The sequence below is a fragment of the Tachysurus fulvidraco genome, chromosome 4 (genome assembly GCF_022655615.1).
Source record: "Tachysurus fulvidraco isolate hzauxx_2018 chromosome 4, HZAU_PFXX_2.0, whole genome shotgun sequence".
Classification (NCBI taxonomy): domain Eukaryota; kingdom Metazoa; phylum Chordata; class Actinopteri; order Siluriformes; family Bagridae; genus Tachysurus; species Tachysurus fulvidraco.
In genome coordinates this window covers 25,762,485-25,776,863 of record NC_062521.1, presented here as the reverse complement: position 1 = coordinate 25,776,863, position 14,379 = coordinate 25,762,485, and the positions used below count along the sequence as shown (strand labels likewise).

The 14,379-nt window shown below is 36.8% G+C and overlaps 1 protein-coding gene across 1 annotated transcript; it reads left to right on the top strand.

Moving 5' to 3' along the window:
* The first annotated feature begins 210 nt into the window (after window positions 1–210).
* Window positions 211–14,255, top strand: LOC113656492 (von Willebrand factor A domain-containing protein 7-like). Its single transcript, XM_047811911.1, has 16 exons — window positions 211–461; window positions 561–766; window positions 869–1,141; window positions 1,452–1,545; window positions 2,579–2,692; window positions 2,917–3,097; window positions 3,256–3,425; window positions 8,018–8,130; window positions 8,469–8,585; window positions 9,505–9,690; window positions 9,888–10,020; window positions 10,118–10,270; window positions 10,404–10,493; window positions 10,584–10,852; window positions 12,574–12,867; window positions 13,267–14,255. Exons 2-16 carry the CDS (start codon window positions 569–571, stop codon window positions 13,723–13,725), a joined length of 2,844 nt encoding a protein of 947 aa, XP_047667867.1. The 5' UTR covers window positions 211–461; window positions 561–568; the 3' UTR covers window positions 13,726–14,255.
* The last annotated feature ends 124 nt before the right edge of the window (window positions 14,256–14,379 follow it).

Below are 14,379 nucleotides of genomic sequence, written 5' to 3'. Positions count from 1 at the left end.
AAGCATAAGCAAAACTAGCAATAGCATGACATAAATCAAAACAGTAAGGGGAATTTTGAGAAACTATGTAAATGAATATGAGGGGCTTCAGGTACAGGTACAACTCTGAGAAATAATTGGAAATTGCCTAAAATTTTCCTTGAGCTCAATAGATTTGTTGGCTGATTGACTGCAATAAAGATCTCTGCACCTTCTCATCGATATCTGAAAAGTCTATTCATTGTTTTATTCCTAATCTATTACATATAGTTCAGTAAAGTGTTTGACAGTTTAGTGGATATTTGGCTGAAGACAAAAGACCCTGGTTCACCCTGTGATGTGTCCACTTGGAGGAGGACTCTCAACATGGGAGTGTCATTCCCTCTTTTGTGATGATTTTAATGACTAGTATATGCACAAAAGTTTGTTCATCACTAGAGAGTGTAGATCTACTGCAGACATCTGAAGCTTCAAGCCTTAAGGTATGATTTACACTACACTGTCATAGGGATGTAATTAATTAAGTTTGCTGAAAGAAATATTGAGATGGCAGATTATTTCTACTCTTTTTCTCTTCACAGGCTTAAAGATGATCGTCACAAATGTACAGTTTCAAACACCGGTTTGTCTGTATCTTATAATGATCCTCATAAGTCAGACAATGGCTTTTATGCCGTTGTTTACAAGATCAATAAAGCATCAGGACATAACTCATGATGCAATTCTACAGACAACAGCTGATGCCTGCAAACAGCAAGCACTCAATAAGGGACGAAATTTTGTTCTGGTGAATAAATTTTTTTTTATATATTGTATAAATAATCATTTTAATGACCATTTAAAGATTATGTTTGTTTTTTGTTTTTTTCATTTTATCTTTCTACCCCAGAAATTGCCAATGAATGTACACTCAGTGGCAGAAGCTTGTTCCTCATCTGAATCAGCAAAAAGTTTTCAATGGAGCATCAATGACATAAGTCATCACAATGCCTGGGTTGACTTTTGGAAATTTTTTACACCAAGTTACCATTTTTGCAATGAGGAGATTTTGGCTGGAAGGGATATTATTACTGCAGGAGTTTCTGCTGCCAAATACAATGTCAAAAGGGGACGATATGAAGCTGCCAGAGAGAGACTTGGTAAAATCTTACACCCTTTGCAGGTATGATGGCATGTTACTGAAGAATAGCAGAATTGCTAAAAATTAAGGTAATGAGATATATATATATATATATATATATATATATATATATATATATATATATATATATATATATATATATATATATATATATAAATTTAATAAGTTAGACATTAAACAGCATTGGTGTAATGCTTTATTGGGACATTACTTTAGTTGCTTAATTTGCATTAACAGAATGTGAGGCTTGTTGTTTACTTCTTGAAAAAAAAAAATTTGAATTTGTATGATTGTGTTGTAATTCAGTCCCAGCTTCATGTCTTTCCCTAAGGATTTCTACAGTCATAGTAACTGGATTGAGATGGGAAAGCGAAAACCTTACCCCAACCTGATTAAACCACACACCCCGATTAACAACATAGCAGGTAAATAAACACAGTGTAGATATATGGGTGTTTGTTGTGAATTTGTGGTTTACCTTTACATGTATTTCCTGTTCCCTTAAAAGTAAATGTACTTAGTGTCAGGATCTAGCATGGACTTTATGACATTTGTTTGTTTTGTGGTCATGTGTCTGCCCCGCCCTTGTCTAATTCCATCCCGCCTCAGCACACCTGTCCCTTATGTGTCTAATTGTCTTCCTTATTTGTCCATGCTGCCTTGCCTTTTGATCCTTGTCTTTGTTTTGTCTTTGTATGGTCTCCATGTACTCGGTCTTGTTTTTTCTTTTTCCCAGGGTTTCTCGGTTTTGTATGTGTTATGTTGAATAAATTGTGTTTTTAGCTATCCCTGCATTTGGGTCTGAATTTTATCATGAAGACACTCCCGTTTTCTGTCAAAAAACATGATTTATTAATATAAATTAGGAAGACAATTAGACACATTTTTGTGTAAAAGACAAAATCACTGCTGAAAGATTAACATAGATAGATAGATAGATAGATAGATAGATAGATAGATAGATAGATAGATAGATAGATAGATAGATAGATAGACATTTTGATTAAACTGTTATGTTTTAGAGTTTACATTAAATATGAAATGTGTCATGAAATTGTGATTGTAACACTGTGATTTCTTGCAAAAAGACAAACATAAGAGAGGTAGTGTATGACAAATTTCCTCTGCCTTCTGAAACAGGATTTGTTGAGGTTGTGGAAGGGAGTTTCATGTCACAGGTCATACCCCAAGACTGGGGTAGTTATACAGCATCAGCAAGGTCTCTTCCAGGCAAAGATTTCAAGCTCTTTTGAAGAAGTGCAAAAATTGTGTTCAGTGTATCCATGGCAAAACTTGTATCATGTATACTAACGCTGCATGTGGAAATAAATTCTGCACCATGGACAATGCAATCACAAAAAGAATCCATAGCAGCAAGCACATTTTTTTAGAGGAAATGACACAGATAGATTTGATGTCATACAACCTAAGTTTCTAGGTTTCTTATCTTTTTGCCAGATTCGGAAACATGCAGAAAATGTACAAGCAGAATCTGCAGAGGCAACATCCTGGAAGATGTCATCAAAAAGCAGAAACTAACAACAGCATACTTTGGCTGGTCCAAACCAAAAGGTAATGCCTCAAAGACTAAGCATAAAAATAAAGTCAGAAGTATTTAATAGGAGATGAACATAAAGAAAATTATCTGATAAATATTTTTATATTTTCCAGTTTTACCTGTTTAATTGAATCTGTTAAATTTTGAACTGCAATATTAATAAAACAAGTTAGATTTTGTTTACTCTGACATACAAGTTAAATATGTTGTTATCTTAAAATTTCTGTTTTACCTCAAGGAAAATGCAGTCATGGGGGACGTTTTGATCCATCAAGTTGGTTTCAAGGTGGTATAAATAAGGATACTGATGACTCCGACCATGGTTATCTGCATTATGAGGCAGCATCGGTAGCTACTGCTGCTACCAGAGAACTACTGCAGGATATAAGAGCAGCAACTGGGGATTCTGAATTTCTTAGGTATAAGAACAAGTCTATTACTGTATAAATATGTTGAGTAATAATATAAATAAAAGCACAGACAAATGCATGCTACTATGTACTTTATCAGCAAACCCAGGAATATCTACTCAGTAGTACAGTTGTTTGTGACACTGCTCTTAAATGTCACCCCACAGACTGATGGGATTCAGCCAGACTTCAGTACTGTGTTTTGTTGTTGATACCACTGGCAGTATGTCTGATGACATTAATGAGATCAGGAGAGTTTATTCATCTATCATTGACAGTAAAGTAGGCACAGCTGTTCAACCTTCAGAATACATCCTTGTGCCATTTAATGACCCTGGTAAGTCTGATTCCTAAATTGTTTTCAAATATGAATTTTAAAAGGAAACTATTTTACTACTTTAAGATGTATGTTATTACATGCATAATAAACATAAATGGATTTAATGCTATACAGTATGTATACTGTGAAACTATTAAATTAATTTCTATGTCAATTGTATAGAACTTTTAACTAAGGATATTGTGTCACAGCAGCTTTACAGATTATACAAAATAATAAACAAAAAGTTGAGATTTAATATTAAACTTATATTTAAATTTATTTGTAATCATTACTAATGAGCAACTCTGAGGAAAACATGGCAATGAAAAAGAGATGGTATGAGGAAGAATCCTTGAGAGGAATAGGACACAAAAGTTTGAGTCATTATTTGACACTGGAGGGCGTGATTATAAATCATTATAAACACTAGAAAGGGTGATTTATCAAAAACAACATTTTATCTTTTTAGTTTGATTATAAATAATAATGTCCTTTCTACAGTTATATACGGTCATTTGGAGTTGTGTAACTAGGAGCTCCTGAGCAACTCTTAAATTAGCTTAACATCTGAGTTCATTGTAGATTTAAAGCTAACTACTCCATGTCAGAGCCTTAAAATGTATGATAGGTTGTTATATGTTAGGTTGTTATATGCTCATTGTTGTCAGATCAAATGTACTGGAGCACAAAGTAATGGGATGTATTATGCTTATGCCTGGCTAAAGAGATATACATTTAATCAGCATTTAAACTTGTATAGTGTGTCTGGATAGGGATTTAGATTTATTTCTAATGAGCAAGCTAGAGATCATGGTGAAATGAAATCCTCCCTTATATGGTAAAAATCACACAAGGCAGAACGAACAGGTATCATTAGTTGTTGTTTTTTTTAAATACCAATTTAAGGGGAGTATATTCTGTGGAAAGAGCAAGCAGACATTCTGCCAAGACTAGCTACGGACATGTATGAATGTCTCTGTGTCTGTGTGGGTACTTTTTTATTATTATTATTATTATTATTATTATTATTATTATTATTTATTTTTTATTTTTTATTTTTTTTATTATAATTTTTTTTTTTTATATTTTGAAAGAGTTGAGGATGACCGAACTATCCATGCCCATAAACCCTCCAAATTTACACCATTACATAAAAGAAAAGCTATTAACAAAATTTTTGATGAACGAAATAGGATTTTATCCTTGACTTGAAGACTGAGACTGGGCCTGTGTCTAGAACAAAAAATGGAAGATTGTTCCATAACAGAGATATGATAACTTAACAGACATTATAAGATAAAATTTGAGGAGGAAAGAAGTGGTGGAATTTGAAAAAAGAAGAATGTTGTGAGGAATTCAGACAGAAGCTGAGACAGAGTTTGGGTAGCCAGGAGAAGGAGAAAAGAAGATAAGGAAACATGGTGGTGGAACAAGAAAGTACAGGACAGCATTCAGAGGAAGAGGCTAGTTAAAAAGAATTGGGATGTAGAAAGGTCTGAAGAAAATAGACAGGATTACAAGACATTGCAGTGCCTAGTGAAGAGGGATGTGGTAGGCCAAACAGAAGGCATACAATGAGTTGTCAGGTTAGACAAAAGGGACTTACTGTAGTACACATTAGCGAGACAGAGACATAGAGATTGGAAGGATGTGCAACAGATAAGGGTGGTTAACGATAGAAATGCAAAGATGTTAACAGGTGAGGAGAGAGTGCTGAGAAGATTGAATTACTATTTTGAGCTGATGAATGAGGAAAGTGAGAGGTAAAGAAGGGGGGGAAGAGGTGAACTTTGTAGAGTAGGAAATAGCAAAGATTAGAAAGATTGAGGTGAGGAAGGCTCTGAGGTGAATCATGAGTGGAAAGGCTGTTGGTCCTGAAGACATACCTGTGGAGGTCTAGGAGAGATAGCAGTGGAGTTTCTATCAAGATTGTTCAACAGGAATTTAGAAACTGAGAAGATGCCTGAGGAATGGAGGAGAAGTGTTTTAGTGCCGTTTTAGTTTAATCTTTAAGAACAAGAGTGATGTGCAGAGTTGTAGCAGCTACAGAGGTATAAAGTTATAAAGTGTAAAGGGAAAGAGTGGTGGAAGCTAGGCTAAAAAAAGAAGAGAAAGATGCACTGCATTTTTGTGGGTTTAGAGAAAGTGTATGACAGGGTGCCCAGAGAGGAGCTATGGTACTGTATGAGGATGTCAAGAGTGGCAGGAGTATGACAGCAGTAAGATGTGCTGCAGGTCAGACAAAGGAGTTCAAGGTGGGGCTACATCAAGGATCAGCTTTGAGTACCTTCTTGTTTGCTGGGGTGATGGATAGGTTGACATATGAAGTCAGACAGGAATCTCCATGGACAATTATGTTTGCGGCTGACTTTGTGGTCTGTAGTGAGAGTAGAAAGCAGGTGGAGGAACACCTCGAAAGGTGAAGGTCTGCTCTAGAAAGAAGAAGAATGAAAGTAGTGGTAAGGCAGAATACATGTGTATGAATGAGAGGGAGGGAAATAGAACAGTGAGGTTACAGGGGGCTGAGGTAAAGAAGGTGCAGAAGTTTAAGTATTTGGTGTAAACTGTCCAGTGTGATGGAAAAGAGGTGAAGAGGCAAGTGTAGGCGGGTTGGAGTGGGTGGAGGGAGTGTTGCGTGACAGAAGATTGTCAGCAAGAATCAAAGGAAAGGTGTATGTGACAGCAGTGAGACCAGATATGCTGTAGATGTACAGTAAGAGACTGTAGCAGTGAGGAACAGACATGAGGCAGAAATGGAGGTAGCAGAGATGAGGATGTTGAGGTTCTGTTTAGGAGTGACGAGGATGGACAGGATGAGGAACGAGCACATCAGAGGGAGAGCTCAGGTTGTCAGGGGAGAAGGTCAGAGAGGCTAGATTGAGATGGTTTGGACATGTACAGAGGAGGGAGATGGTTATATTGGTAGAAGGATGTTGGAGATGGAGCTGCCAGGTAAAAGGCAACTCAAACCCTTATCCAGAGCGACGTACATAAGTGCTTAAATCTCTAACACTGAATACATTAATGCTGGTTCACTAGGTTACATACTTAAGATACCATGAGTTTAAAACATTTGTTCAAAGTTACAATGAAAAAGTGTCAAAGGTTTTTTTTTTTTTTTTTTTTTAAATGCAAAGGATAAGGAAAGAAGTGCTAGTTGAAGTGCTTCCTGAATAAGTAGGTCTTCGACTGCCGCTTGAAAATAGCCAGTGACTCAGCTGTCCGGACCTCTAGGGGAAGTTCATTCCACCACCTTGGTGCCAGTACAGAGAAGAGTCTTGTAGTATACTTGCCTCTTACCCTGAGAGATGGTGGAACCAGTCGAGCAATGCTGGTAGATCGGAGGTTACGGGGTGCAGTGCGAGGAATGATGAGGGCTTTGAGGTAAGAGGGAGCTGGTCCATTTTTGGCTTTGTAGGCCAGCATCAGTGTTTTGAATCGGATGCGTGCAGCTACCGGAAGCCAGTGGAGGGATTTGCAGAGGATGGATTGCGTTCATAGGTAGACCTGCCAGCAGTGCATTGCAGTAATCCAGTCTAGAAATGACAAGAGACTGAACAAGTACCTGGGCAGTCTGTGTACACTTATTAGGTGGAGTTTCTGCTATAAAGATCCCTATGTAATTTGCTAGTATAGAAACAATTAAAAAAGGGATTTGATAAAATGTGACTGGACTTGCAGTCAGGACTACTGTCAGAACTGTTATAGTAAATTAGTCAGAATTTGAAATTTATGAGACTAGTGTTTCCAATAGCAAAAAAAAAAAGAAAAAGAAAAAAGTTAAATTTTTTAATGTCATGAATAAAAACAGAAAATTAATTTTCATATTATATATAATGTTAAATAAAAGAAGAAATTGAGCCACTTCGTCAATCCTGATGTTCTACCAATGGCTGGAGTCTCGTCGCCCTTTGGTCACCTTGCCAGGGATTGATCTGCATGGTCAGCCAATGTCACATGGGATTGTTGTGTATAAAGCTGCCCGGAGACTGTCATGCCTTCTTTTGAATGTTGTGTCAGTCAACTGTATGGTCTGGTCTTTATCAGCAACCAGGTCTGTGTGAACTCAGAGTTTACGATGACCCATTAGTTCCTCTCGGCTGCACTATTATAAACTATTGTAGAAAGGACAATATTTACATTTACACTATTTACTGTAGTCACACAAATGAGGATGAGGTTCCCTTCTGAGCCTGAAGGTTTCTTCCTCATCAATTTTTTTCTTGCCGCCGTCAGCTCCGGCTTGTTCATTAGGGATAGGGATAGTTATATAGAAAAAGTTTTTTTTTTCTAAATTAATTGTAAACTTTAATTGTTTATATTAATTTATTTATTTTTACCCTTATTTTTCTTCTTCTTCTTATTATTATTATTATTATTATTATTATTATTATATATTTCTTTTTTGTTTCCATATGTCTGTAAAGCTGCTTTGATACAATGGAAAATTGTTAAAAGCACTATACAAATAAATTGAACTGAATTGAAAATGAATATTATCTGTGCTTCATAGATGCTGCTTTTTATCTAAGCAGAGACAAAATCATTAAGCATAACATTATAAAATGGATTGATTAAACAAAAAAAATTGTTGCTCATTCTTTCAGATTATGGCCCACTAACAAGAACATCTGATCCTAATGTGTTTAAAAAAAAGCTTAATGCACTTCGAGCTCATGATGGAGGAGATGTACCTGAAATGTGTTTTTCAGGTCTCCAGGTAATTTCCTAACGTATTGCTTTTTGAATATCCTGAAATATATACCAGCTTATTAAGCTCATTAATGCTTTCTTGATTCATGTACAAATTCATATATTTGTGTGAATAAAAATGTATTTCTGTTTCTAAAAAATATATACAAAAAGATGTCAAGGGGTCTAAATAGCATCAAGTGCTTCCTTAAATTCATTTGGTCATGAAATTTTTTTTAATATAAATGACTATTTATATAATTTTATATATATATATATATATTTAAAAATGCCTCTGTCATTTGGACATTCCTGACAGAAATTACAAGCATGCATATTACTATCAGTGTTTCCTTTCCATTCTAGCTCGCCCTCACTGGATCTCCACCACAAACTCAGATATTTGTTTTCACTGATGCTGATGCAAAAGATAAATGGTTGGCAAGTAACGTGAAAGCACTGATTGAGAAAACAAAGTCTGTTGTGAGTAAATGCAAATCTTATTTTTTATGTTCTGTTTTTTTCTCAGTTTGCTTTGGCCCAAAATAGATTTAAAGTTCTCAAAACATTAAATGCAAGTACTACAGGAATTTATACTGTGAGCAAATCTTTGTATTACCTACAGAAGGAAGAAACTATTTAAACCATTAACTTCTATTTCTTAAAAAAATTAAATTAATCATAGTTAATCAGATCAAAACAAAGACACGTGAAGGAAGAGAACAGGTTATGGTTAGGAAAAAGGAAAAATGTGAATGCTGAAGAAATCTTGCAGGTAAACACATGGAATGTGCACATCACAACAAAGAAAACACAAACATGGGTTTAAATAACTGGGAGTGTGACTGGGACTGAAGCTAGGCATGAGACATAAAACATGTGATAGCCTAGTGGTTAAGGTGTTGGACTACTGGTCAGAGGGTCATGCCACCAAGCTGCCAGTGCTGGGCTGTTGAGCAAGGCCCTTAACCATCAATTGCTCAGATGTATAAATTGAAATAAAATGCAAGTCACTCTGGATAAATGTGTCTGCTAAATGCAAGAAATGTGAATGTAAAATAGACATAGACTGACGAAGTGCCTGAACCTTAGATTGGTGCATGGCCTGGTACTAGTACAGGGCCTAGGAGGCTACCATAAAGATAAAGCATAAAGCATACCATAAACCAATGCAAAATGCTTATAATGCTCTGGTGAAATGTCTAATTAGTTTGCAGTACTCCACAGTGTTAAGAGACTATAACATATACAGACACACAACAATTATTGATACGGTTAATTAAAACATTTCAAAGTTTTGAAATTATGCTGATCATTAATTCTGTCTTAACTTAATTCTAATTAATGATGAGATTATCTTTAACCACTTAGCAATTATGTTTTCTTTTTTCCCAATCTGAAGGTGAACTTTATGCTAACGCCACAGCCTAGTCGTCTCCACAAGCGAGCATCCACTGGGCTTTCCACTCAGCTGAACGAGGTCTACTATGACCTGGCTCAGGACTCTGGAGGTCAGGCTATAGAAGTAACCAAGGAAACACTAAGCCAGGCCACTAGCATTATTGCAGATATCTCCAGGTCTACACTGGTAATTACAGATTAACTTTAAACCTTATAGCTTGCTGCTGCAGTACAGCTCATAAAAAATATTCTAAAGAAACTTTAGTGCTGAAGTTAAAATGATATAATACTTTTAAAAAATTGTAGAAAACTTCTTATTTCATAGTTCATATTAGCACTGAGTAATATAAGCAATCAGTAACAATCACATTTCTGCTTCTTCAGGTCACACTATTCCAGGCTGTTAGAAAAACAGTAGATACTGAAAACTTCTCAGTCTTTGTGGATTCCTCTGTGCAAAACCTGACAATTTACATCACAGGCAACTCTCCAGATTACACTATCACTAGTCCCTCAGGTGTGTAGATTGTAATATATCTCCAATAACCCTCCAATAACATCAAGTTAATGCAATGCTAGACTAAATAGTCATAATGTGCTATTATCTAACTCAGGAGTCTCACAGAGCAGCACTGAACTAACTGGGATGTTGGGGCTTATTCAGAGAGTCGGTAACTTCCATACAGTGCGACCAAATATTGCAGAGCAGGTTGGATTGTGGCTCTTCAGTATTAAATCCACACAGATGTACACCATCAAAGTTGTTGGTACAATCTTTGTAACTCTCTTCTGATTATCTGTGAATTAATAAATGACAAAAATGAAAGATGTGGTTCAGTGAGTAAATAGATCTGTCTGTCTGTCTGTTTGTCTTTATCTCCGTTTGTTTTTAATATTCAGGTCAAAGTGCTGTTGACTTCATGTTTGACTTTGTAGAACTTTCCCAAGGGCTTCATCCAAGCTATTCTGTATTAAACAGCAGGCCTGCAAGTAAGTCAATAACTCTGCCTAACAGATAATTAGTTAACTCTGTTTACATTTTTAGCTTATATTTTTATTCTATTTTTCACTTCAATTTAGATAGCAATGTCACCCTGTTGGTGTCCATGGTCGGTGGGGACAGTGTGAGTCTTACAGAGGTGTCTCTGGTCAAAGCCTCAAGTTCAATTTCTTTAAATGGGTCACTAGAAGAAGTAGCTAGTGGCCAGTACTTAGTGACCTTCAACAGCATCCCAGCACGAGAGTTTACTGTTCGTGTGTTTGGACAGATCAGTGTCTCTAGGTATTCAGCTAACACCTTTCAGAGACAGTCACCAACTCAATTCCAAGCATCAACTGTGACCATTACTGTAAGTCTGAATACAAAATATTCCTACTTAATATAATCCAGTTGAAGCAAATACAAAATTATCTTTTTCTTGATACCCTAATAAAAGGGACTATATAATTATATTATATTATATTGTTATATAATACATCTAAGATGCTAACTGTATATCCGTTTCTAATGGATGAAGCCTTGGCCTGGAGGTGAGGTCATCAGGCGGTCCCCAGTCTTCACTGGGTGTTTCGACCCTTAACCACAACACCCTATACTATTGGGTCAGCAGTGACTGGCCAGGTCACTGCCCCTCTCCTCCACGTTTCCAGCTTGTATCCTCTCTCTTATGCCAGAGCCAACACGAGGCTCTCTCTGCCACTTCCCTCAGCTTACGAACACCTGCTTTCCTCAAGTGGCCTCTCAGTCCAACCTTTGTCAATAGATTCCACACAGATTGAGCTGGGAATCCACAACATCCGACTTCCACCGTCATCAGTCGACATGTCCACCCTTTGTCCTGGCAGCCTTCAACAAGTTGCTGGTATTTTGACTTTTTCTCTCTGCAGATTCCTCACAGCCCTCCTCCCACGGCAATGTGAACACCACCATGATGATCTTCCTTCCCTCCAGAGACCACATGAGGATATCGGGCCTTAGAGTTGTAGCCAGTACCGCCTTGGGGAAGTGGAGTTTCCTCCCCAGTTCAACCTCCATTTCCCAACCCTTGGCTGACTGCAGAAGGTTCTGCTTGTCTTGGCTGTGGACGACAGGTCTTTGGCCTTCTTTCACAAAGGCAATGGTGCTCAGCAATGGTCTTACTTCTTCATGAATGCAGAACACAGTTCACTACATGATTGTCTTCTTGGGGAGGTTCCATCTCGTCCAGGCACCTTGAGTTGCAAGCTCGATGGATTTTGCTTTTCTCATTTCTTCCTCAAGGTTTTGAATTTTTTCCTGGATCATGGTTCTCTTCTCCCTAAAAGTTCACTTTGACTACTGAAAATGTGATGTTCCTAAACCCTGCCTTCCAGTACAAGCGTTTCCCATGATATCTTTGGTCATAAGCGAACATTCTGTCTGGTTTATTGCTGTGCTGGCGGCCCACTTGCGGCCTGATATTGTTCTGATTCCTGCTTCCCTGGTAAGTTGTAAGTCCCTATATGTCAGGGACAGCCTGCAATTAGCGTCTTTAAACTCCTCCACCACTGATGACAGGGGGAGCTGGGGCTGGCCCTTGGTAAAGCCCCAAGGATGTAAAGCTTCCCAACCATCTTCTAAGGTGCTTGTTGAACTTCCTCTCCATTTCTTCAACTGTTGGTAGGACCACCTCATATACAGTGAGAATCCACATGAGTCTTGGGAGCAGGCTGTGTTGGTAAATCCAGCACTTGTATTTCCCAGGCAGGCCAGACTTGTCGATCTTCTTCAGCCACTCTTCAACTTGTCTTCCGGTGCTGGAAATCATACCACTTTCCCAGGCATCTAATTTGGTTGCCCTGGATGTTATGTGGATGTAATATAATATAATATAATATAATATAATATAATATAATATAATATAATATAATATAATATAATATAACCATTTAATTGCACTCATTATTATTGTATCAAGTATTTATATATTATAAATAAATTTCATGGTTCAGAATATTTATTGCTCATGAAAAGATGATTGTAATGGCATTAAAAGCATTAGTTTTTCAGTTTATTCTGTTACAGTTTACTTTCTTTCATTATTACTCTCAGACTCAACCTGTTGAAACAATGGAACCAGGAAAACAATTCACTCTCCCTTTCACTCTTGCAACCAATGGCACTGCTGGAAGCTTTAATATTAGAGTTAGCAATGATCACAATTTTGAAACTCAGTTTAACAGATCCATAACTCTTGAGAGTGGAATCAGTGTGAATGATACAGTAACTCTGACTGTACCTAAAAACACTTCCTCTGGAACTGATGTCACTGTGACAATTGAAGCTGAAGCAGTTGATGGAAGCGACTCCAACTACGCTGTGCTACGTATCGCTATCATTGCTCCGGTAATTACTAAAAATACGTTAAATATTCCAGGACATTGTCGAAGGAGTTATTAATGTCTATATTCTGTTGTTGAAGAGAAGCACATTTAGATTGAGTTTAGGTTAAGTTGGCAGGTCATACCATTATACCTCAATACAACCACTACTATGATATTTATTTCATGTCTTTGTGGACATCTATTAAAACCTGCTGAACAGCTAAAAAAAAAAAAGGAAATTTAATAGATTAAAACCTTGTTTCACCCGATTTTGTGTTTGGGATACAAGCCACAGGGAAATGTATCCTAAATAAAAATATTCTATTTGGATGAAATATTTTAATTTTCTAAGTATAAACAAGAAAAAATGGCAAAATGTCTAAACTGAAACTAATGCTGAACTGTTTTCTACTCCTTAAAGATGACAGATTTTACTCCTCCCTTGTGTGAGGCATTCAGTGTAAATGCTAACTGCTCAGGCAACTGCAGCCTCTCCTCATGGCACGTCACTGCTAATGTGACTGATGGAAATGGGTCAGGAATTCAGAGTGTGAGAATCCTTCAGGGAAACGGCAACCTCGCCACTACCACTGTGTTCAGTGACACAGGTGTGAATGTCACTATGGTCACCTACAATGCCTCTTGCTGTTCACAGGACCTGGAACTGGTTGCTGTGGATGAAGCAGGAAATGTTGCTTCCTGTTTTAATTTTGTAAGAGCTACAGAACTAAGCACCAGCACTGCACCCCCTGTAACAGCAACATCCATGTCTCGTCTCATCCACCAAACCGGCACTAATAGTGCTGAATGTTGTTTGATTTTGCCAGTTCTTCTTTGGCTCAATGTTGGAATATCAGTTTACCAATTCATGCAGCGCTAAGTAAATGAAGAAAAAAAATGCTCAACAGATTTAAACTGTCTATACTCTGAATGTATTACTCTTTGATTTGAGAGCCTATTATCTTTAAATGTCAGTGCACAAACCATTTGTGCTAATCATATTATTACATCTGAAATCTGTGGTATTGATCTTCTATAGCATCACTTTCTTTTTGTTCTTAAGTATTTGTTATTGTTATTCACATCCAAAGAAAAACCTGTTTCCTGAGTCTTTTGTGAGTTCAGAGAAAATACAGGATTATTGCTATTACTGTACATGCAAATATGGTTATAGTGTTTATAAAGTTCTGGTATAGCTCTGGTGTTTCTTGCATGCGTTGAATAATTCTATTTTATTGACAAAATGTAAATGCATTTATCTTTAAATAAGATGAATTATAAAGGGATTTACAGATAATGACATGGGGATGTAACATAGTGAAACACCTATTTTGCATTTCCAATGCTTCCAGGAGAAACACAAACATATCCCATACATTATCATATAAGTAATAAATACATCCAAACCTATGTATAAGCAGAGTTTATTTTCTGCATGGCTTTATTGGTACAGGGAAATTCTGCATAAATCTAGGTTTAAGAATTTCGATGTGGAATTAAAATCTTTAACCAATACAAACTTACAAAAAATGTT

What these genes read in the sequence shown, in the direction of transcription:
- LOC113656492 (XM_047811911.1), top strand. Translation starts at nt 569, where the DNA reads ATGATCGTCACAAATGTACAGTTTCAAACACCGGTTTGTCTGTATCTT. An exon ending in CCCGATTAACAACATAGCAG is followed by an intron (nt 1,546 to 2,578) that starts GTAAATAAACAC and finishes TCTTTTTGCCAG; the next exon opens with ATTCGGAAACATGCAGAAAA. An exon ending in TGTGCCATTTAATGACCCTG is followed by an intron (nt 3,426 to 8,017) that starts GTAAGTCTGATT and finishes TCATTCTTTCAG; the next exon opens with ATTATGGCCCACTAACAAGA.